This window comes from Pollachius pollachius (genome assembly GCF_949987615.1).
Source record: "Pollachius pollachius genome assembly, chromosome: 3".
Classification (NCBI taxonomy): domain Eukaryota; kingdom Metazoa; phylum Chordata; class Actinopteri; order Gadiformes; family Gadidae; genus Pollachius; species Pollachius pollachius.
Window position 1 is genome coordinate 34,547,241 of NC_136936.1, and position 24,528 is coordinate 34,571,768.

The 24,528-nt window shown below is 41.8% G+C and overlaps 3 protein-coding genes across 6 annotated transcripts; all 3 read left to right on the forward strand.

The window, feature by feature from the left end:
• The first annotated feature begins 3,585 nt into the window (after positions 1 to 3,585).
• On the forward strand, positions 3,586 to 9,896 carry LOC307072178 (uncharacterized protein). 2 transcript variants are annotated; one of them, XM_079731388.1, is made up of 9 exons: positions 3,586 to 5,745; positions 5,823 to 6,020; positions 6,166 to 6,743; positions 6,987 to 7,196; positions 7,327 to 7,502; positions 7,710 to 7,793; positions 7,893 to 8,155; positions 8,400 to 8,648; positions 8,776 to 9,896. In XM_079731388.1, the coding sequence occupies exons 4-9, from the start codon at positions 7,016 to 7,018 to the stop codon at positions 9,701 to 9,703; spliced, it is 1,881 nt and encodes a 626-aa protein (XP_079587514.1). In that variant the 5' UTR covers positions 3,586 to 5,745; positions 5,823 to 6,020; positions 6,166 to 6,743; positions 6,987 to 7,015; the 3' UTR covers positions 9,704 to 9,896. The 2 variants fall into 2 exon arrangements, with proteins under 2 accessions (XP_079587514.1, XP_079587515.1); XM_079731389.1 differs by lacking the exon at positions 3,586 to 5,745 and having other exon boundaries at positions 5,805 to 6,020.
• Positions 9,897 to 14,194: 4,298 nt separating this feature from the next.
• On the forward strand, positions 14,195 to 18,522 carry nabp1a (nucleic acid binding protein 1a). Of its 2 annotated transcripts, none has more exons than XM_079731778.1 (6): positions 14,195 to 15,078; positions 15,530 to 15,668; positions 15,982 to 16,053; positions 17,229 to 17,313; positions 17,398 to 17,449; positions 17,653 to 18,522. In XM_079731778.1, exons 1-6 carry the CDS (start codon positions 14,982 to 14,984, stop codon positions 17,868 to 17,870), a joined length of 663 nt encoding a protein of 220 aa, XP_079587904.1. In that variant the 5' UTR covers positions 14,195 to 14,981; the 3' UTR covers positions 17,871 to 18,522. The 2 variants fall into 2 exon arrangements, with proteins under 2 accessions (XP_079587904.1, XP_079587903.1); XM_079731777.1 differs by having other exon boundaries at positions 17,398 to 17,467; positions 17,653 to 18,521.
• Positions 18,523 to 20,330: 1,808 nt separating this feature from the next.
• Positions 20,331 to 23,716, forward strand: LOC307073651 (C-X-C chemokine receptor type 1-like). Of its 2 annotated transcripts, none has more exons than XM_079733554.1 (2): positions 20,331 to 20,467; positions 22,239 to 23,716. In XM_079733554.1, the coding sequence occupies exons 1-2, from the start codon at positions 20,380 to 20,382 to the stop codon at positions 23,303 to 23,305; spliced, it is 1,155 nt and encodes a 384-aa protein (XP_079589680.1). In that variant the 5' UTR covers positions 20,331 to 20,379; the 3' UTR covers positions 23,306 to 23,716. The 2 variants fall into 2 exon arrangements, with proteins under 2 accessions (XP_079589680.1, XP_079589681.1); XM_079733555.1 differs by having other exon boundaries at positions 20,386 to 20,473.
• The last annotated feature ends 812 nt before the right edge of the window (positions 23,717 to 24,528 follow it).

The following is a 24,528-nucleotide window of genomic DNA, read 5'->3' on the forward strand; positions in this document are numbered from 1 at the left end:
TCTCCCGGAAGGGGCGCACTTACGACCTCTATAGCGTTCCTGTTTGTCTTTGTCATGTCGTTGGCTAGTCATTGTTATTGTAAGCTACATTAGCCTCTTTAGCAAATCAGCTCGAAAACAAACAAAACAACTTTACATTGTATTGCATGCACAACAAGAATGTGCAATGCATAAATTGGTGACCAGAATAAAGTAGAAATGTAATCAAGTGTGTAAGAGCATTTAAAATTGACATTAAAATGAACAACGCGGTAGAAATACAAAAGAATAAATATCTTTACGGGCGCAGCCATTTTTGTGTCGTGCACTGGACTTTGTATACGCTCAGAATTCCGAGTGGGACCGACAAAAAGGGGGCGTGCCTCTGTGAAATGCCGCAAGAAAGCTGGGAGATTTCTCCACTTGCAACTCGTAAAGGGTTCTTTATGGTTTCACGTTGACGCAACGCAAGGGCTTGGTCCGCTAGCTACATCATTTTCGGCAATATGCTTGTATGTAAAAAATCTAAGGCAACAAATGTAACTTTTGCGTTCATAGTCGTAACCTTTTTATTTACTCGCTAGTTATCAGTAAAAATTGGACACGTTTTGCATTCGGTCATCATAGACTTTGCATATAATGACCAGAATGGACAACGATCAGCTTTTGTTTTTGTTGCACATTGTTTGAGTCGCATTCAGCTTTCAAGTTGCTGGAATCCATACAATACCATAATCAAAACATCTAGTAGTAGACCCATTGTAAAGTAATAGCATGCACAGAAAAAGACCAACCTCTCTTCACCACTGATAAGCATAGCGACACGTAAACACGACGCAGAGCCATAAAGGCTCACGACTACGAAGCGCTTAAAGTGTAATTCCGGCGAACATTTAACCCAGGGTTTTTTTCGGCATGAAGACCCATCAAATAAAATAAAATAATAGAGGTGCCAAAAATAATTACTTAACAATCTCCCTTCTTGATACTTTTATTACATTTTTTGGCGCCTCTATTATATTGTTTACGGTAGCCGGTAATCGACTTGTGTGGAAACATGGACCTACCGGTAAGGCAAAGACTTGGAAATCAGTCTTTTTTAATAAACTCCCAGTACTCTAACTAAAGTTTATGCTTTGTTTTATGTGTTGGGACCCTAGTCATGCTACTGCAGAGGTTTGGTGCTTTTTTGGGCAATATTAGTGGTTAAAAAATGTAGATTTGGGAGCTTTCACACCGCCCCTAGACAATGCAATGGAAGCAATTTGGGCTGTTGCGTTGCGCCTGGCATTCCCGGGCAAGTTCTATACTCAATTATCAACAAAAAAAGGAGTGCTGGAGGGCCTATTTTATGGGTCTTCATTCCGAAAAAGACCCAGGGTTCAATTTTCGCCGGAATTACACTTTAAACGGCTGATTACGTTGACGCAATGCAAGGGGGTTTACGGACCCATTACATCCTTGCAGACCCTTCTTGCATCCACCGCAAGGGCCTAACGTGCGCCTCCCAAAAATGTTAACCTTCCGTCGTGGCAACGCAGCAGCAAGGGCTGTGATTGGTCCGCTCACTAAAACCCGCTATAGACCAATTTTTTATTTGTAAACATTCGGATGCGCGCGCAGGGTGGTGGCAGAAAACAGCGAAAGGGTAGTTATTTATAACGGCAAAATGACCACTCGGATAATAATACAAGTAGCCTAGATAGATTTTTAAAAGATTATAGTTAATATTGATTAGATCTGATTAGTAAAATGTTTTCGACATATTTCAATAGCCTGTCACCCAGTGATAAACACTGTTATTTAGCCAAATTGACGTTAGTGGGCAGTGGGATACGTCTTCCAGATCCGTTTGCCATAGCACCTTGTCAATGGTTGGGTTGCGAAGGAAAAGACAGAAGGTACAAAGTCGGGACTATTGAAGTCCATGGAGACCTCTCCTGTCCAAAAAACAATATTCTAGTTATTGACAGTAGGCCTACGATAGTGTAACAGGTAAATTTAGCCTGAGTTTGCCAAGTTTACGAGACTAGCTAGTCGTCAAGACAACGTAGGCCTAAAACAATTTAAGGTAAGTTAGCTAAAACGACTAAAACTACATTATTCTGTGTTCTAGCGTTAGATAAGCGTACAACTTTACCATTATTTTGTTGTTGTAAGCCAAACCGAGTGATGTGTCTGATTGAGTGAAGTTCTTAGGTTAACTTACCTGATATGAAGTGTGAACTGCAAAGTCTGGCATTTTTAATAAGGTCTTTGTTCCAATCGGATCTTCTGATAGCTTGTAACCAACGACGTCTGCGGTTGGCATTAAACGAGTTGTTATCTGCTGGTATTCTGTAAAACTTCAGGTCACTGTTTACAGAATTACGATTCTGGCATCCCACGGCACAACACGACATTTTTCGGTTTATCTTTTGCCACCGTCTTGCGCGATTGAACCCGTGTGACGTCGTTCTGACGTAAGGTGAAAATTGGTCTATAATGTCTGGCTGCAGCCTGTAGGACATGGACATCAACGTCCAACTTCTCAACTGTTCAACTGCTCAAAAAGGTTATACGCATCATAGGTTTTATGCCAGGGATGATTTGAGTAAATTATGTCCCTTTTTAAACATTGATATAGTGGGACCTTTTTCATGATTAATTATTATCCATGTACCTTGGTAAACAATAAATTTTTACGATATAACGGAAAGAACATTAAACATCAAAAATCAAAAACTATTAACCTAGCGCAACAGGGTTAGGGTAGTAGTGGTTCAGGGCGAAGCAATACACCTTCGCTGCGCGTCGGTGTCCTGTTCGCCCTGTCAGGGCTTATTTTTTATTTTGTTTATTACGCGGCTCTTCTCAATGCAGTGGAATGCTCACGTCCACCATATATGACCGCTGTCAAGGAAAGTGTTTTTTTTTGCCTCTGATTCACGTCATCTGTATCACTCCGCAGTCCGGTAACTTATCAACCCCAGTGTATTCGGTTGCTAAGCGCAACGTCATTGGCTTTGGCGAACTATTTCTCTGCTGATCAACACTACGAATGATAACAAATACATTGGAAAAAGACACACTGTTTGAAGTTATTTTTTCGATTTGGCAAGTAGCCATTACTAATAATACTGTGGCGACCACGGGTGTGGGCGCCATGTTCCGGAGCCGCGGGGATTCTGGGAATTGGGGTTGTCAGTTGACAAAAGGGGTTTTGTTAATTTATTCTGTTAGGTTAAGTGGGGTTAACGGGTTTGGGGTCTTTATTGGTTGTGTGTTAATTGTGTGTTGTTCCATTGTTGTGTGATCGGGACCATTAGTGAGAGTGTTGTGTGTGTTGGTCAGGTGTCCCGTGTTTCTGTAATGTTCGTGGTCGTTAATAAAGGCGGTCCGTAGTCGTACGGTGTATGGGGCACGGAACTGCATAATTGTTCAACCTGGGCTCCCGTCTCGTCCTTCCCGTGCTGCTCGCCACAATACCAATACTCTTTGGCTGGGATGATGAGGCATCAGACAACCAAGTCATTTTAGCCTGAATACATAGGTAAAAAGCACCAGAGCAGGTTGCTAGTACCATGGACAGTATCAGAACGATGACCTGTTGAACTAAATGGTTGTGGTAGGCTACACCACGGGACCACTGCCACATAAATAAAGGTAAGACGCAATATTTCTTGCTTAAGGTTTGCTGGTGCTGTGGCGAGGTATTTTGTGTTTTAACTTGCAATTGATAGTCGGTGGAGTCAGTCTCTTGTTGACACAAAGTGACTTTTGGTCATTCTTGCTTTGCTTGAATTCTGGAGTAATTGTGGGGGGGAGTGGATGAGTTTTGGTCAGAATGCCTGATGTAGACTAGATTTGATGGAATGCGTGTTGTGAATTGAGAACAGCCAGCTCATGATGTGATACAGCGTTCAGCTGTGCAACAAATATTTTTTTCTTTTTCAATCTTAACAACTTTTGTAGTGCTGTGCGTAGCCACACGTTTGGCCCTTCTGATCTTAAACACACAGTTAATTTCCTGTCCTAGCTCCTCTTGTTTATATTGTTAGCTTAGCCATATCATGCCACGTTGTCAACATTGGATACATGGAGCAGAACATAGTGGGTCATATGTCCGATGCTTTTTGGAAACGTTTTCTTCATAAAACGTGCCAGACAGATTTTGTATACATTTTATTCCTTAGTAATTAGCTACATGGGTATGCCGTCTTTCAGAACCTTTCATTACCGATGTTACACCGAATTCTGCGACCCACCGAAAAGTGTGACCCAGGGGGCGCTGTTGCATATTTATTGAAATATGCACGAGTTTGAAGTGTAGACAGGCATGACAAAAACATAAATAAAACATAAGATCTCCCCGCAACCAATTACCTTTTTATTAAAGGTGCTTAATAAATACATTTGTTTTGATTTGATTCGCATTTTACTGACCTATACAATGATAGGGCGTTTAGTACGGTCCTTCACCGTTGCTTCTTTACCCATAAAAAGCTAGTCAGTGTTAAATTACGCTGATTTACCTTTGAACATTTCCTATTATAGGCTACTGTGTAAAACGCTGTTTAGAATTAATGTTAGTATCAAGAAAAGAAAGACCCACCGGTGGGGGAGATCTTATTTTTTTTTTATGTTTTAGTTATATTGCAAACGTGCATGTTGCCGAAAATGTGAAGCAGCGCCCCCTGGGGTCACACTTGTCGGTGGGTCGCAGAATTCGGTGTAACACCGGCAAGTTCGAGCTACACACTCCGTCCGTTGATTGGTTGACAGAATCGCACTTTCGTGCGACAGGGGGATAATAACAAACAAACACATTATCCGCAAGGTATTTGTGGACAACGGCGAAAGCTTCGTTTATTGAAGAAAATGTCTCTCCAAAGTTTGCCGTCCTTCTTGGACGTCCTACATTGTTGATCTGTTCTTCTTTTTCCTTGGATTTATTAGCAGGCTACACTGTGTCGGGTTGCTATGAGGTCACGATGCTAACGTAGCTGCCGCGGCTATCGCCATCCGGCTTAAACATGGACCTATTAAAGAAAAAGTCTTATCAACTCCTTACAGTTCCTAACAAAGTATGACCGAACAGGACAGCTCAAGCAAAAGCTCACACAGAACTGGTACCATCCTCCAAGCCCCAATAGATCCACCTCACCTCCAGATCCACTCCACTATTTTAGGCAGCGGATGTTCCTGTGGGCTCCAATGAGGATGTGGGGCATCCCCCTTAAATGCACATTGTGCAACAGGAAGATGCACCACTCTGGCATTTACACAAAAGTGAGAGAGGTGATTGATGTGGACTCCAGATACTATCTGGTTGGTGGAGACTACCCAAGGTGCAGTAAATGCATGATCCCTGTCTGCCCTTGGAGTAGTGAGATCTTGCAGCTGCTGGATCCCTCCCACGGTAACAAGTTTCCTGCTGTCCTAACAACACAGCAGGCACTGGACAGGAAGTGTGTCACAATGTTGCGACCACGCACGGTAGGGAACAGCTCCAGCTAATCACAACAGGTCTTGCAGGAGGTGCACAGCGAGGAGTGGGCAAGGCGGACTATCGACTACCTCACTGATTGTGAGCTCCATAAAAAGTTGTGTGTCCTCACCCAGTCCAAACCTACATACCAACAGCCACCCACCTTCAGTCGTCTGCCCCTGGCTCAGTGGTTTGAAACTGTCCACACAAATGAGGTTCTTGGCCACCTGGATGAGTTGAAAGGTGTTATAACCTCAACTTATGGCAGGATCTTAAAGTTGGACTCCACCAAGAAGGTAAAAGTTAACTCATGTAAATTTGTTTTCATTCGTGTTTATTAGTATGTCCAATGATTTGCTAATGTCTTCTGTAGATCACTAAAAAGCTCGCAGGTGGCATTGAGAACACGGCCACGTGGATGAGCAACATCGAGAATGAACTTGGCCAAGTTCTCAACTCAGTGCTGACCACTGGTGAGGGGGCTGGCCTTGATGACCTGTGCCAAGGCGTTGTCCGGAGGTACAGGGATGCTGGTGAGCTGGTGTGGACAGGGACTGCTGCAGTGAGTCAGGTGTGTTGCCTTCAATTTGTGCTGGGATGTTTCTTATGAATTTGTTGTTTGATGAATAGTTTTAGCAGTATATTAATGCAATTGGTAATTGGCTAACTGGAAACAATCTGAATTACATGTATTTATGGCGTGTTGTTTATTATAGGGGAGAGCCCAGTTCTCACTTGGTTTCGTCCATGGACCTTCACAGTGAGACTGGATGTCTTTCACTTTATGAGGCGTTTCACCAATGGCCTGACCACTGAGCACCATCCACTATATGGCACATTCTGCTCAAAACTTTCCAGCTGCATTTTCGAATGGGACAAAGCAGACATTGAAAAGTTGCAGCAGGCCAAGAGGGCAGAGCTGGTGAAAAAACACCCGGGTCACAATCCTTCTCACAGCCAGGTGTTATCGAGCATCACCTCCAGCAAACTGGCTAAGCACTGCCGAAGGAAAACCCGAGGGGTTGAGGTGACTCGCGCCCTCATCCAACAACTGTTGGACTCCATGTGGGACCTCACGGACACCACAGGGTTGTCTCTCATCAACCAAGAGAGCATGTCTCGTGTGTGGGAGGTGCAGCAGAACCACTTGCCCTGCATCCAAGATCCACCTGGTGTACAGTTGTACATAAACACCGGAACAAAGTTGGAGAAGGGGGACTTGACGTCCTGAGATGTGGCAGAGGGTCCTCCTCTCTCAAGAGCTTTCATAAGCATCAATGCTGTTTCATCCCAGGCAAGTTGAAACACTTAACATTTAAAATATTTTGTTAATGTATTAAGATGTGATTAAGCTGTGTATTAAGTATTAAAATCTGTATTTAATATTACACTAATGTCTCTGTTGCAATGTATTTTGAATGCTATATCTCCCTTGTGAGTCGCTTTGGACAAAAGCGTCTGTTGAATGACTAAATGTAAATGCAAGTTGGCTTAACATTCTTTTTTTTTGTTGTCATTAATACTTTTGTCTTGCCAGGGTGGAGATGTAATGCTCTGCATACGCAAATGTATATGCTGGAGGGGTTGTCCAGATGGAACATCAATCGGGCCCAGCAGGCTCTTAATATGAGTGTCACGTCACACACTCGAATTTATGATGTTCGTCTGATGTCCAGTGTGAACGCCCTCAACAGAGTCCTGGGAAGTGCACTCCTTCAAGAGTTTACACCCCCGGGTAAACCTACCGGTAAGATTCTCATGGCAACAAAAGAACAGATGCTGAACAATATTCTATTAATGCCAAACTGCCAGATCATGATGGTGACACTCACTCATTCTAATTCAATCTTATTTTTCCTGGTGACTACTTATGGCAGGTGAGCTTATTGCGGTGGAGTATTCGCTGGCCCAGTCCAACAGAGGAGATCTGCTGAGTGCGCCTCAAGCAATTGGCGCCAACCTGCCAGAGGGGCCGGAGGAAGTTCAGGAGGATGAGTTTCCTGATGAAACAATACCTCAGGCCACTGATATTCTTTTCCCATCTTCTTCTCAGGTAATGATGTGATAGCCCTTCTTTGGTAATCTATCAGAACATCCTCCTCATCGTTATCCGCTTATCCGGGGTCGGGTCCCGACCCATCTATCAGAACATTGTCACTGTAAATCGAATTTGATGAGGGTAATTCCTTTGTGTTACATGGGCACAACAAAGTTCACCTCACTGTACTCTCATTCACTTCTTTCAAATAATTCCCTTTAGGAACCTACGGCTGAAAGTGAAGGTGCATCTCAGAGTCCTGTCAGCTCCCCATTTGAGGACAGTGGGCCTATCACTTCAACTCCGGTAAAGTAGCTAATGTCTGACCATTAGAAATGCTTATTCCTTCAGTGTTTCTCTTAAATTAGCTATACAAACTGTTTTTGTTTTCATTTCATATGACAGGATAGTCGGTGTGATCCCAGAGGCATTCCCGGATGGGAGGCGGTCGATGCCTTGGCAGGATACCTTGTCAGCCTCAACCGGACGATAACTGCTTTTTCTAATAAAGAAATAGCAGATATATTGAGGTTGTACTCCTGCCTGGATGAAATCGACAAGTCCCCAACAAAGTACTCCCTAAAAAATAAGAAGAAGACCTTGCCAGGGCCATGGAGAGCTTCTCGGAAACGCAGTGGCTCTGCTCCAGGCCAGCAAGCAGCTGAGAGGTACCTGCAAATAATCAGCTTCAAATATATGTGTGTAGCTGTGTGTTCATGTGTAATTAACTGCATACACAAACACTTTAATGGTGTGTGTATATACATTTAATATATAATGTATTGTAATATATGTGTGTAAAAGTGTGTTTGTACATTTGTGTATATATATATATATATATATATATATACATTGTGTGTTTACAGTACTGTGTTTACACAATGTGGGTTAAATCATCTTGTCTTTTCGCAGATTGTTCATGGTTCATGGCCAGGCTGCCCATAGACCCGATTACACCAGGGTCTCTGAGTGTGTTGCACTGAAGCTCTTCAAGGAAGGCAGAAATAGACCGAAAGACCCTAAGGGGAGGACATTTGCAATTCCTCAGGCTATTGTTATGGTGTACGGTCATATTAAACAATTAATTGAGGATTGCCAACAAGTACTGCAAAGCACCAACCTGGTACTGGTGACCATAAACAATGCAACCGTCTCCTCTTGGTGAGTTCATTTTTACTGCTTCATATAGTCCGTTCAAAAGGGAAACTTATAAATTCATAGGAACATGCATTCAAAACAAATAATGACTAAAAAACAATGTGAAAAACTCTTCTGATCCCCCCAATAGGCTGCAGGATCGGCAGAAGAGGGCCGACCGCGATTCTCTGCTTCAAGGGGTGGAGCTTCCTCAGCAGGTCCACATGGCAGAGGAATCCCTCCTGGAGGCCCTGGACCTACCATCTGAGCCTGTTCCACATGGGCATGCAGATATGGAGTTCGAGGAACCTGACAACCGTGAGGGTGAGGCGGTGATTCGGCGACGCCGACGTCGAACCCAGGTTTCCAGCGAAGACGCTGGAGGAGATGATGCTTGGCCTGTTCCTTTCCCCGCTTCATCAGCCTATTGTGAGCAGGGTCAACACCCAGCTCCTGCGTCTCAATCACAGAGCTGGTCCCCATACCAACCACCGTCAGCTCCAGCGTCTCAGTCTCGTGGCTGGTCCCCATACCAGCTGCCGCCAACACCGGAGTCTCAGTATCAGGCCTGGGCCTCTTACCAACGGCCTCCAGCCTCTCACACTCAGGGCTGGTCGGGGCCCTCATACCAGCCGCCGCTGCCACCACCACCACCACCAGCCCACTTTCAGAGCTGGTCCTCAAACCTGCCGCCACCTCCACCAGCAGCCCACTTTCAGAGCTGGTCCTCCAACCTGCCGCCACCACCACCACCACCTCCAGCAGCTCACTCTCAGGGCTCTTACCAGCTTCCACCAGTGCCAGATTCTCAACCTCAGGACGGGCCTTCTAACCAGCCAGATCCAGCGTCTCATAATCGCTACCGGGATTGGAGATTACAAAAGGCAGCCCTTGAGGATCAGGAGCGAGAGATGAGAGGTGAGCCCCCGAAGAAGCGTCAAACTAAGGAAAGCTACCACTACGAATGCAAAATGTGTGGTAAGGCGAAAAGCAAACTTACTGGCCACACACAGCTACGGGGGAAATGGTACTGTCCAGCATCTGGAAAAACCATTGAAGAGTGGAAAAGCTCCTTGTAAAAATCTAAATATTGTGTTATGTAATATGTTTTTAAGATATTTTTATTAGTGTTAAATCGTTTGTTTTAAGTGTTCATTTGCACAAAAAAGTGTTATATAATTTGTTTTTAAGATATTTTTATTAGTGTTAAATCGTTTGTTTTAAGTGTTCATTTGTACAAAAAAGTGTTATATTATTTGTTTTTGAGATATTTTTATTAGTGTTAAATTGTTTGTTTTAAGTGCTCATTTGTACAAAAAAGTTCAAACAGTTGCAAGTTCACAACAGTTATATATATATATAGTTACAGTGCAACTTTAATAAAACAACAAAAAAACAACTCTTGTGGTGTAACAGCAACACAGCCATCCTTTGGGTGGAAGATTCCAGGTGCGAATCCTGGCAAGAGTGTGCAACTTGTTGTAAATAAATTCAAAAATGATAGTAGAGTGTCAATAATAATGGAATAATAATATAATAAATAAATACCTAATATAACAATAATAGAAAAACAATTAATTATTTTTGTGATATAACTTCTCATAGCATAAGAATTTAAGCTGAATTCTTCTGATATTTATCCTTTTTTCTTTCTCTTTTCCCCATTTCTCCTCTTTCATTTTTTTCCTTTCCCCCTTTCTCCTCTTTCATTTTTTTCTTTCCCCCCAACTAGCAGTCCCTTTTGCCCCTAACACTAACAGTTCCTAACAAGTCCTAACAAAGTCCTAACCAAGTCCTAACAAAGTCGTAACAAGTCCTAACAGTTCCTAACAAAGTCCTAACAAGTCCTAACAAAGTCCTAACAAGTCCTAACAAAGTCCTAACAGTTCCTAACAAAGTCCTAACAGTTCCTAACAAAGGCCTAACACAGGTGCGAACGCTCCTAACCAGTGGGGTAAAAGAGCCATTCAGATCCTGAGAAATGTCTGGGTCGACGGACAGTACCCGGATTGGTTAGTGACGGTTGCCATTCAACACCTTCTGGTTGCCGTGCAATGCTCGCTGCTGATTGGACGACTACTGTGTTGTGAACCTTCTCCGAAACTATTGACGCTCAATTGTCAGGTAGGCTATAGGTATAGCGATTTACAGAAAGCTTGTTTCGTTCAAGACATCATAAGTAAGTACTAAAATTAACGTATACATGTTCTAAAGCGTCTTTATTAGCGGTATTTGTGTGTGTGGATATGCGAGTAGTCCGTACGTGTGGTGGTTATGTACGTGTTTTATTATTATAACATCGCTATATAGACCCTAACCCCGGCCTATGCACCCAAGAGGAGCAAAGGGCTTGATTAAAAAAAATGTATTGGGCCTAGCCTGCTATATAGTTACTGAAGATGATTGATGATATCAAAACACCCTAAACAATGTTATGATGTATTAATGGAAGTGATTTCTGCTGTTATCTATCCCGTATATATGCTATGATCAAACAAAAAAAATCGTGAAACCGCTGCTTTTACTATAGGCCTACTGTATATGCATTATGTCAGATACATATCCTACTATTTCTGATGTCTTGAAATATCTTATTTATATATTTTTACTTGAATCAGCCGTTTAATTTAGTCTTTCGGCTTGTAGCCTATAAACAAAATGAAGCAACTGTCCCATATTTCTAACTGCATTTGAAGTAGACATTGAGACTCAAAGAAAATGGACGCTATAGGACGATGATCATGATTTGTCTCAATATCAGAATAACAACAATAGGTCATATAGCAATGGCTGGTGGAATGGCCATAAAGTAGGTCTGTATGTACAGTGTAAGCTTGTCCAGGCCCTGCAAGCCAGGATGTAGGCTCTGAATGAATAGTAGGTAATATGTACTAGTATATGCTACACCGTGAACCTCCTAAGATGGCACAATTTGATTGGTTCGCTGTCTCGGGATATTGTGCAATATCCCATGATTGCGATCTCAAACTAGGGATATTGTTTTCATTGCAAAATGTCGCGTGACGGTCGTCTCGTCACGCTCATAAACAAACAAACAAAAACAAATAAACCGATAATAAAAACAAATAAATACCGGCATGAAGTGTTATCTTGTTTATTTTTCGGAGTGTTCACGTGTAGTATACACTAAAACAATTATTCACCTCAGGCTCCGTGAATAGTGAGGAATAGCCCCCTTAGAGATGGGCGATATGGCCTAAAATCCATATTGCGATATACATTGCAGCCTCTTGCGATAACGATATATATCACGATATAAAATCATAAAATAACCGTTTCAGAACAGGTTACATAGACCCGAAGGAAAGCCAAACTGCTAAATGTATTTTAAAAAAAAGAGAAATATAGTATGTCATTTCGAGAACATTTATTGTGAAACACTGTAATCATACAACATAATGTTGCAGATAAATAAATATAGTATTGGGTTTCTTTCCTTTAGTGCAAACCATTCTAAAAGGCACTACACTTAGTTTAAGTCCTTGGTTCTTAAATGCAACCCAAGATGCAGAGAACAGGAAAAACGGGTGTCTTTCTAGATAAGGAACAGACACTGTACTGACAATTAGGGATGGGCATGATTAATTGATGATCGATCATTGATTGTTAAGATTTTTGTCGATTACGTGATATTTTTAACCATCAAAAGGAGGTTGACCCAGCCGGAGAGGTGGTCTCGGAGACGTTGCTCAACATGGAGCAAAGAGGAGACGGAACGTCTTTTGGATATTTGGGTCCGATATCCAAAAGACATTCTGTCTCCTCTTTGCTCCATGTTGAGCCACCACCCGACGGTCCGACAAAGGCAAGTAAAAAGTATGCTGGAAAACATAACTTAAAAATGCCGATCCATTTAACACATTCCGAGTCAGGATGAGGGAGAAGGAGTTGGACCAGTCCACAGATCAATGTATATCACGCTGGATATCCATGATTGTTTACTTTCACCGGTGCTTCCCCCACCCCCCATTTTCTTTAACGCTTTACAACGCCCCAGACCTTTTTGTCCAATGATTTAACCCATTCAGACCGGATCACGCATCTGTGCGTGTTTACCTTTAAGACCGGATTGCGCATCAATGCGTGTTTACCATTAACCCATTTGTACCGGCTGCGCGGAGCAACATTGTATCTACTAGATACAATGTTGCGACAAATGGGTTAACGTTCTTTGCACACATGCAGGTTTGTTGACGAATTCTGGCACTGTTGCGAAAATTGCAATGTGAAAAGGAATTGCACCAAACCAAAAATTAAACATTGTAATTTGCGTCATCAACATGCATCATCGCGATAGAACGATAGAATCTCTATCGTAGGCCATTTTTTTATCGTTTATATCGTATATCGTTTAAATCGCGCATTACTAAGCCCCCTTAGCCTTCGTTCTCGGGGGCTATTCCACACTATTCACTATTCAACATTTTTGATTACCAGCCACCACTGGTTATTGATTAAACAGCGGGTAGCTTGCAGATCATGTGTTGCTACTTTTATATGACTTACTTAGACCGCATTACCACCGTCGTGCAACAACACGATAACTGAAAAATAACAAAAGATAAATACATTATACAGTCGACGAGAACAATTAGGGATATGTGTTGTGTGTGGATTTGGCTAATCTATTTAAGTTAGGGAAAAGGTTCTTAGTCGTGTGATGGAGGTTTGTCTCCCCCAAGCGTAAACATGTTAGAATAGTTTGTGGATAACTGTAACTATAAAAAACATATAATTACTCAATGTGCATAGTTATGAGTGGACTACTGATGAGACGACTCGTCGTTTTGAAAAAGCATATTCTATGTATTCATTCAACATAGTTCAATGAATATATAGTATAGTAGCAATAAGATGATAAAGGATGTATGTAGTCATAAAATATCCACTAGTAGTCGTATTCAGTCACGGTGGCCGAGAGGTTAAGGCGTTGGACTCGAAATCCAATGGGGTTTCCCCGCACAGGTTCGAATCCTGTTCGTGACGAATAATTTTCGAAATTTAAATCTCTTATAGACGGAAGGAATTAATCGGTCGGGTAGATAAACAAACACGAAGTTCATTTTATTCGTCAAAACTGAGTGGAATACCGATACAATCATAATAAACAGTTCTTCCTCTCATTTTCCTACAAGCACCATGAACAATTGTGTTCATATGAATGAGTTGAAATATAAATTAACAAGATGTAAAATAATGTTTAACAAGTTTAGGTCTGATATTCATCTGATACAACCAAATTCACTTCTCTAGGGAATCATGTCTCGCGTGGCCGGCCTGACCGACTCTCCATTCAAAATCCGAGTCAGGGCCAATACCATACCCCATCAAAACCAAATTTTGGTTTTTTTTAATCATTATTTGGTTATTTCCATAAAAAGCAATTGTGTTGTTTACATTGATAGACTATGTGTTCACAACAAAACTGTTAAGTATTACAACAAACTGCTAACAAGTCCACACCCCTCTTCTTTGCATGAGAATGGATTCGTCCGGTGATTATATAAAACATCGGCGGGACCGCAGAACGTAGTTTGGGGCATTGTCAAACAGGATGGAAGCTGTGTGTCAAACTATGTGAAATAGGATAAATAGCGTAGGTTATTGTTAAAATTATTAAGGTATCACTATAAGACTTAAATCAAAACATGACATACGCTTAGGGCTGTAAAGTTAGGGTCCATACTTTCAAAAAGGTACACTGATGTTGATGTTCAACAAAGAGGAGTTAGCTAGACTGCTAACATGCTAACATAGCTCCTATATGCTCAAAGGGCGCACAAAAGAACCAATTTGACGACGTTTTTTACATACGTCTTCTTAGTCACATATGGACGTTTTTAACAACGATTATTTACAAATGCCAGCTCTTTTAACTTGTGTGCGAGCACGCAAAGTGAAGTTATTTGCTCGTCTCTGCAAAAAGTGTCAGGCATTTAAATCACAAGAGATAACTATAGTTTGATATCAACTGGGTTGAGTGCACCACTATTGCTTATTTTTCTCACTGCTTATCGACCTTGGCAGAAGTGTAAGATCACCTTTTCGCTGAAGAGGAAGTGGACGATGGAAACCTGAGAGACCCTCGTCCTGAAGCTACTAGTCTCAGCTCCTAGACCCACTGCTCTCCCCGGGTCACACCCTGGTCGTTTGACCGAGTGATAGTCTGCTCATTTAACAATTAGAAAACTTTCTAACGTTACATTAAAAAAATCACGTTTTATAGTTCGTCGATCCAAAGCTAAAAGGCTAGTTAGCTGACTGCCTTAGCCTGTCAGTACTGGGAAAGGAAGCTAGCGCTAACTAGCACGTTTAGCTTTTAACTAGTTTTTTTTAATGATGGCAAATCCCACAACCGAGGCCCTGTTTTTGATAAAGGACGTCAAGCCCGGATCGAAGAATTTGAACATCGTCTTCATTGTTTTGGAGATCGGTAAGTTGTACCGAACATGAGGAGGAAACTAGGGTGTCGCAATGTTTCTGGTGCAGATCACGAGATATTATGATTTGTGTGATTTCTTAAAGGGACCAATGGTTCACTATAATGTTTCAGAGTAAGAGTCATTTATCAATCCCGATGGCAATTGTGTGTCACAATGGCTCTTCTCGAGATCGAAGTATACAAATTGAGAATAAACAAATACAATTAAGTAAAGATAACTTTATAGCTACCATGTTTGAATTTAACATGTTACTAACTATATTTTATCCATAAATGCAGGGATATCACATTATTTTAATCTGAAGTAAGAAAACATGTACATATAGTATGGCATTTTACTACTTGTCGAGACGTATTGTAAAGACTGCTGATGTCATTCTCGCATGTGGAATGCTACAACTTTTGCATTTGTTCCTAATAATCTCTTGTCACCAACAAACAGGGAGAGTGACGAAGACGAAGGATGGTCATGAAGTGCGCTCCTGCAAGGTGGCCGACAAAAGTGGCAGTATTGCCATCTCTGTTTGGGATGAGCTCGGCAGTCTCATCCAAGCTGGCGACATCATCCGGCTCACAAGAGGGTAGCTTATCCCCACTTGAACCTCTATCTATTTTAAATAACTATATTAACTACCGGTGCAGTTTATAATACGTTATGCATCAACTGAAAATATTTGATACATTACCTATATCTTGCTCACAAGACGGTAAACCCTCTTCACACTTGACCCCAATTTCAATTTCAGATTACATATTTATTAGAGATCTAAATTTTATAGATTTTCCAAAACACTTTTGTAAAGATGTCTAGATTACAGTTTATTCCATGTTCCATGCTTGCAGGCATCTCCCTTGTTCTTATCTGAATGTTTCTAATCTAAGTATGTTTTGTAGGTATGCGTCCATTTGGAAGGGCTGTCTGACGTTGTACACTGGGAGAGGCGGTGACCTGCAGAAGATTGGAGAGTGAGTAATCTGCCAGTCTGTTTTAAGGGAGGCTGTTGTCACCATCTGTCTAGAAGTTAGTCATTCTACCAGACAGTTTCATCCAAAGTGATTTGAGTGTGTCTCGATGCAGGTTTAAGGCGCAGGTTGTGGTTGCTTCTTGCTCAAGGAGGCCTACTGATATTATGCTGACACTGGGGTTCAAACCCAGAACACCTTTCAGTGTTTCCCATACATAGACCAATGTGTGGCGCAGCGCCACAGAATGAACACAGAGCGCCACAATTGATTCAGCTTTTTTTTTTTTGAAATATAAATATCGTTCAGTTTATTCATCTCCGCATAGCGCTCCCTCTCCCTGTCATTCTCGTTCACACACGCACACAGAGACAAGTGCCCATTTATGCCAATGGTGCGCGGGTACACTTCCACTTATTGGATAAACCGGCATATCACTGATAAACTGCACACGCACTGACAGCGGATTCGTCCGCGCCTCCTCTCAACGCGCCTAAAAAGGAAAACCCGAAGCAGCGGGATATTTGCGATTAATGCGAAATGCGGTTATATTACGGTTTTAGATCCCCAGCCCATTGTGCCGGCGATTTGAATTCGCTCTGCAGCAGGGCCTGGAGATCGGGAAGCGGGCTGATCCACTTTGAAATGTATTTTGTGCGCCATTGCTCGATTACGCGAATGAGCAAACGCAAAACGGGTCTTGTTTAAAAGAAGTGCTCCCATTGATGGTACTGCGATTTGTGCCAAGATGCCTATTCTGTTATGTTCAATCTCAAAGCCTATGGAGCATTAAAAACGAAAGTTATTGGAATTCGCAGACAAAAGGGAAAAACTTCTCCCTGTGCCTAACGTTTTAGATGATAGGCCTACTTACTTTCTTTTAAAAGAGAAACTACAAAGCCTTCAATGTCACTCAGACATTGTCAGAAAATACATCGGTCCGCATGTGTTTATCTCGCCCCATAGATAATGGAGTCTCCTCATAAAAGGAACACCAGTGATTGTCCGTCCAATCAGAATTTGCACTGCCTATCGACCAACCGACCAGAATCAGACAGCCCTAACGGGTAGTTTTGCTGGTTAATATTTAGGTTTACAACTGACATTAGATTAAGGCCGAGTCAATGGAAAGCTAATTTCTTTGACGCTAAATCAACATTGTCTTTTCCCTCATCTAGGTTCTGCATGGTGTATTCGGAAGTGCCCAATTTTAGTGAACCAAACCCAGACCTACAAGCTCAGTCCAACCAGCAAAACAAGTCTGTGAGTAGCCCCCAAACAATGACCATGCACACCAAAAACAATCAATCCATATTTTATAGCGTATCATAATTGTTTAACCAACAGGGTAAACCCGACCAGAATCCAAGGGGAAACTCCCCACCCAATCAAAATTCAGGTACATCTGCACCGCCAGGTATGATTTGACCTTTAATCAACAACAAATTTCCTCGTAATGTCCCCAATTGTGCCTGCCTTATCAAGACAGCACTCTATAATTCCTCCCTAAAGGGGAGATCTCTCACCCTGCGTTCCCCAGCGGCTCACTGATGATTTCATGTTGAGTTGTTGAGACGTGTGTTGTTCCTCCTCTCTCCCCAGGTAATGGTACCATGCAGCCTTTTGTCAACAGCAACAACAACAACAACCCGCCGCCCGGTGCAACGCGGGACTCATCCTTCGGTCCCACGGGCCGGCCCAATGGACGCTCGCCAGGGAACGGAGCCCCGCCCCCGGTCACCGCCACCGGAGCCCCGCCCGCCACCAAGCCCTCGGTTACCATTAGCAACGGCAGAGACCCCCGGCGTGCCAAGAGATGAAGCTCGCCTCTAGAGTTTAGGCTCCTTCTCCGTTCAGCTGACACTGTTGCCAAACCCGACGCTCACCACCCAGGAACAAAATAATCCACTTTGGTGGCGTCTAGTACAGGTGTTTTTATACATATATATCAAAAGTTTTTGTTATTTTTAAACCCTAGTCACTTGTGTATTGAGTCTAGTGCTCGTGTCACGGCTCCGTCTGAGCGGGGGTGAGACGCCACTGCATGGCGTTACGCGGACACGCGCTCGCTGTGGACACCGGCTGTCATGTGCCAGTGTTACCCTCCCCCTCACACCCAGCCACGTCTTGTTTTATGAATCTATACACCCTACTTGAACACTCAATGCACTTTTGTTTTCACTTAAATTATGGCGGTCATTTCTACTTCAGGAAACCACGTTTCAGCGGAGGCAGGGGAAAAACAAAGCCTTAAAGGGGGTGATCATGGGTTCTTGGACTGAATACTCTCGTGAAGCGACTTCCTTTGTTTTTGTACCAAACCTTGTGAGTGACTGTAAAGCGGAAGGTGGTGATTTATCATGTATGAGGTGTATAACAACTGGGGCCAATGGATTCTCATTTGGCTTTTTTTTTTTTTTTTTTTTTTTGGCAGTGTTTGGCTTTTATTTCTCTCGATTCTGAATACCATCATTACAGTAGGACCATTTATGGAATCACTGGCAAAGAGGTTTACCAAATAAATGTTACGATTTTTACAGACATTTTGGGATTTTCTCTAGTTTGTAAATCTAGTCTAAACTATTATTTACAGGTAACCCATGGTTTGCCACCATCCTATCTTTCTATCCTATCAAAATGTCTTGACAACAGATTTCGTTTAATGTCGGGGAAACAACATAAACTTAAAAGCTCAATAGTGAGCCTACTGAACGTGAAAGTAACCAAGTAAGTAGATGTTGTGCATTGAAATGCTCAGTCTTAAACAGGTCTATTGCCCATCAAGACCTAACAGTGCATTTATTTGTATCTCTAAATGCACACCTACAGACCTATCTATATATTGGTTCTGTCTGTATTGACGTGGCTAAGCCTGTACGTAGCAGAAAATAAGGTTAATTATTAAGTTACTTATGCCACCTGAGGCAAGCCTCAGAAGGAAGAAAATCTTGTGACTAAATAGTATCCAGTGGTTATTTGGAATGAACCACTTTAATAAGTATAAGGCCCATTAACACGGTGAATTTTTTTATCAATAACATGAAAAGGAAATTGAAGTCCTCAGCATTGGTTCTGTGATTTTTTTTTGTTTTGAAATGTGAAAGTTGCACTCAAGTGCCGTATCATGTTACACCAAGCACCTCGATGTTTCTGCAAATCTTGCCTTTAGTTTAAAAAGTCAAACACACCATGAAGGCAGGCTACATATGTGTATGTCCCTCATGACGCCAACACAAAGGCCTGCTCTCCTTTTATGGCTGTCAATGATTTAAACTCATTTGAACAAGTAAAACTACATAATTAATTTGAGGGTATTATGTGATGACGGATAGGCCTATCAATACTATACCTCTATCAATATCTAGATTGAACTACAATCCTCCAAAGACCAAATTGTACATTGAGTCACTGAAATTAAAGCAAGACAAAAGTGGCCAAAAAGTTTAAAAACACCATTATCAAGATGATGGACTCGTCGTTTCCATACAGAGTAGAACTGAACATGTGCCTACCATGTGGTTTTTCTAGTTAAGTCATGCATGCCCTTGTGATACTGAGCTTATGAGAAGTTGCATCAGGAGCTCGATGGTCAACAGAGCTGCTGGTCACGAGAGCGGGACTTCCTCCCAACACATTATTACCAGCTCTAAAAACAAACCAGTTGATGTGTTGACTGTAATTGTACTCAGGGTTAACACGGACAGTTAGTCTGTGTTTCGTTTTAGTGTTTTTTTTCTGAATATCCTACTGTAAATATGGATAGGCCTTTAAAAAAAATATCTATAAAGCTATAGGCCAACTGAGCCATACATTAATTGAAGAGTAATAGATAATTGTGGCGCAAGAACCATGGTGAGGATGTGTGTTCAAATCAAAAACTCATGTCACATGAGTTTACTTTAGACTTGTGGTTTTCTGTCACTCCGTCATCCTATGTCAATGTGTCATAGAAACACTGGGGCTATTTTTTATGAAACTAAGCTTGAGATAAAAGAATAGCCTAAAAGTATGCCTTAATATGGCTAACTATCTTTTTAAGGTTAGAGTTAAAATGTAAGCTTAATAGAGCACCCATGAAATTTGTAATGTGAGCAAAACAAAAACGTTTAAAATGCAATAATGTAAGTAAACAATATCCACTCATATATCCTACCGACATACTTGCAGAAGTATGTAATTTAAAAAAAAATGTATAGGGCTATTACACCACTACAGAACACATGCAGCCATATATAGCATGCTATCGGTATCCAGTATCTAAGTCATGATGTATCATCAAAGCCATCTGACGTTTTCTTCCGACTGTGTACAAACAGGGAACTGAACAGGATGGGAGGAGAATGGAGATATAGTCAAGAAGCACTGCTGTCTATGAGGGACATACCATCAGACCGCAGACAAGAACACACAATGGCTGGTGAGTGTTTACATTATTGTATCCCCATGGAGATGATTATAATATGATAAATTGAAGCCCATTATATTAATCTCAGATGAAAAATATGGTGGTCACAGCAGAAAGGGCAATATAAATAGATACTGCCTATACACATTGATAGGCCAATATCATGTTCCTATTATGGTTTTACTAACGTTTGTTTTTCATAAACATCTGCTGTCAAAGACGGAAGTGAGTACACTTTTTATTTAATATTAGTATTCAAGCAGGAATTAAGCTCTGTATGCCTACTTTTGAACAACTTCTTTTGTAATAAATTCATCATGAAGAACTACTTAGAAGCATTCCAACTTTAGATTTACATGATTTACATTTTTTTCATTTATAATTTGTTACAATCTTTATGATGCCTTTAAGGTCTTCTGTATGTAGGCCTTACCATAGACAATTTTCTATCAAGATAACTTTTCAATTGTGATTGGTAAATAAGTGGTGAGCTGGTATATTCTCTCAGTATACTGAACCCTGATCTTTCAAGTAGGCTATCTCTCTTGGCGCTTGTCTCAGCTATATTTGTCCGCTATTAAGGAAGCCTCCTTGCAATTGAGGCTTAGGCATTGTGTTTTGTATTCACCAAGCATTGAGAATGAAATTGTATTGATTTGTATCCTAATAATCCTTGGCTTCTTTACAATGAATATTTGCAATGTTAGAGATAAGAAAAGTCTCATATAATTTAGGCCATAGCGCCTTAAACATCCTTACACTAGTTATCTCAACACATCAAACAAAACATCAAAACATTGAAAAAAAATCAAAGCAATTTCATTCTGACTAACTTTCATTCTGACTATTAAGGCACTGTTGGGGCCAGTGCCTTAATAGTCAGAATGAAATTGCTTTGATTTTTTTTCAGTTGGGCTTATAATACAACTATAATAATTGAATGCTATGCTAAATGATATAATTTAGTGTTTCAATGGATATGCTTCTCTGATAAATACGGTGGCTGAGACGTGTCGAATGAAATGCATATCAGAACACTTTCCAAATTTAAACAAACACAAGCGCATTTCCCGGAAAACAGAAACGCAAACCGCGGCAACACAATTGCAAAAGAATGTAGATAGCCTAAGCCTAATTAAAAATAATAATCAGCTTTGAACCGTTGACTTTTGCCAGGCTTATCGACAATATACAATCATTTGATGTTCTTGCCACACGAACTGCAGCACCGTTTCGGAGTGCAGTTTGAATCAGCACTAAGGAATATATTGTGACGTACGCTGGCAATAATAGTCGGTCCGTTTCATTGTCAACACTCTTTTGACTTCCGTTATGTTGTGGGTCTCGCATTTATCTTGTGGGTTTAGCATTTGTCTTGGGCCTTTTGCCTTTAGGTTTTCCGTAAACGTGCCCGTTTATCGGAAAAAGCGTTTTTGGCTTTGCTATTCACTCAACACGCCGCTGCCATCCTAGTTTAAGCACCATTAACAACTTTACAGTTGCTTCTTTAGTGAGCACGATAACATTACAACGCTCACCAATCGTTGAGCGTTGTAGTTCACGACTTCAAAAAACATTTCACAGAGCGAACATGGGTTGGTCACAACCAGACTGATGTGAAACATTCATTGTTACATTATCAAAACATATCAATACACAAATTGAACTTGAGTTACATAAGGTTGAGAACCCCTCTTGTCTTTGAAAGGCAACATAACCAAACCCCATTTTTGGATCCTTATTAGAAAAAGCCCTAAATGTTGTATTTGCTTGTAATTTGCAGAAGTTGCCCTCTCTGACGCCGACGCCATCTTTAAGGAGCTGAACATAACATACAACGGCACCGATTTCTGGATTGATCCCTTCACTCAGCCATGCAACCCCTCGCCTATCTCCGACACGGCCATGATTGGCATGAGTGTCTTCTACGTGCTCGTCTTTCTGCTGGCCATCCCTGGGAACCTTCTGGTCGGGCTGGTGATCTGCCTGAACAAGCAGCCCCTTTCCTCCTCCGACCTCTACCTCCTCCACCTGGCCGTGGCCGACATCCTCCTGGCCGTGACGCTCCCCTTCTGGGCCACCTCTGTGACGCTGGGCTGGGTGTTCGGCGACGCCATGTGCAAAATGGTCAGCATCCTCCAGGAGCTCAGCTTCTATGTTAGCATCCTTTTCCTGGCCTGCATCAGCGTGGACCGCTACCTGGCCATCGTCCGCGCCAAAGACACTCACAAGGTGAGCCGCCGACTGGTGAACTGGTGCGTCTGCGCCGCCGTGTGGTTCACGGGGGGACTGCTGTCGCTGCCGGGGCTGTTGAACTCTGCCACCCCTTCAACCGACTCGTCCAACGGCACGCAGCTGAGCATCTGCACCGAGTACTACGACCCGGGCAGCGTCCAGGAGTGGAGGCTGGCCACCAGGGTGCTCAGCCACACCCTGGGCTTTGTCTTCCCGTTGATTGTGATGCTGCTTTGCTACGGGACCACCATGCGGCGCCTCCTGCGCACCAAGGGCGGCTTCCAGCGGCAGCGCGCCATGCAGGTGATCGTGCTGTTGGTGGTGGTCTTCCTGGTGTGCTGGACGCCCTACCACCTGGCGGTGATTGTCGACACTTTCCTTCGGGCGGGGACCGGGCCGTACCAGTGCCTGACGCGGAACGCCATCGACCGAGCCGTGTTCGCCACGCAGAGTCTGGGGCTACTGCACAGCTGTGTGAACCCAGTGCTGTACGCGTTTGTGGGCAGAAAGTTCAGAGGGAGGTTTGAGTCAGTGATCCTGAAGATGGGAGTTCTTGAGCGCACGCCTGGACCGAGCAAGTCTTCATCGACGGAAAGGACATCCACGATCCTATAACTGTGTGTGTGTGTGTGTGTGTGTGTGTGTGTGTGTGTGTGTGTTTGCTGTGCAAACACGCTGAATCAAAGCATTTTTTTTGTATATATTTTTGTATTTATATTATAATTTTTAATACTTCTGTCAACAAGATGCATGCACTTATTGGTGAGTTGTAAAACACACATGAGTCAGCAAAAGTTGTATTGAGACATTTTAAGTGTAAATAAAAAGAAATCATGAAACATTGTTTTAATATATATATATACATATATATATATATCTTCATATTATGAAGTTCTAAATGTGTCAATTGTAAATGGATTTGTGTGATGTCCCTTGTTCCTGTATGATATGTTGTTTTCTGCCCCACAGCACCTCCCTGTGTTCTGATATGTTATATGTTACTGGTTATTGCTAAGCAACTAGATGTTACATAACTCAATGCACATTTCTTTGTTATTATCTGTGTTATGTTTACTGTTTCCTCTATTTATTGATAAAACTTAAATCTCTTCAAGAACATTGTCTGCCTCATACTGTAACATATTACACCATTGGATAAACTCATTACTTTTCTGATCTCATTATCTACCTGTATAATGGCCCTCAAGCAATTCAGATACACAGGGTTTAGATAGAATCACAGACCGTCTGAAAGATAAATAGACAGAAAGATGCTGAACCATGCACTGCTGTTTTCCATGTGTGTCCTAGTCTGTCAAATATGTGTCACCTGTTATCGATGTTACTTCAATTCCCCAGTCTGCCCCTTTTACTCAGATATCTTTGTTGCTGTTTGTGTGTGTTTCCCTCAGAGTGTGTCTGTTATCGCATAGAGGTTTTATCCCTGTGATTGTGATGAACCCTGACAGATGGACAGATGGATTGCTGTGGCACACAGTATCGCTGTCATTTGTTCGCATAAAATAGGAAGTCTTCATTGCTGACGTAACATTCTAATTAGTGGCATCACGGTTATTTTCAGTATATTTTTAAACATATATCTGTCTCTGTCTCTCTCATATAGCTCATATCTAGGTAGGTATATCTATTGATATATAGATCCATACCTGTATATATTGTAGGTATATCTATAGATATAGATCTATAGATATAAATATTTATAAATATATATATAGTATATATATATATATATATATCTATAGATATAGATTAGTACCTATAACTATATCTTTAGCTATATCTGTATATATATATATATATATATATATATTTATTAT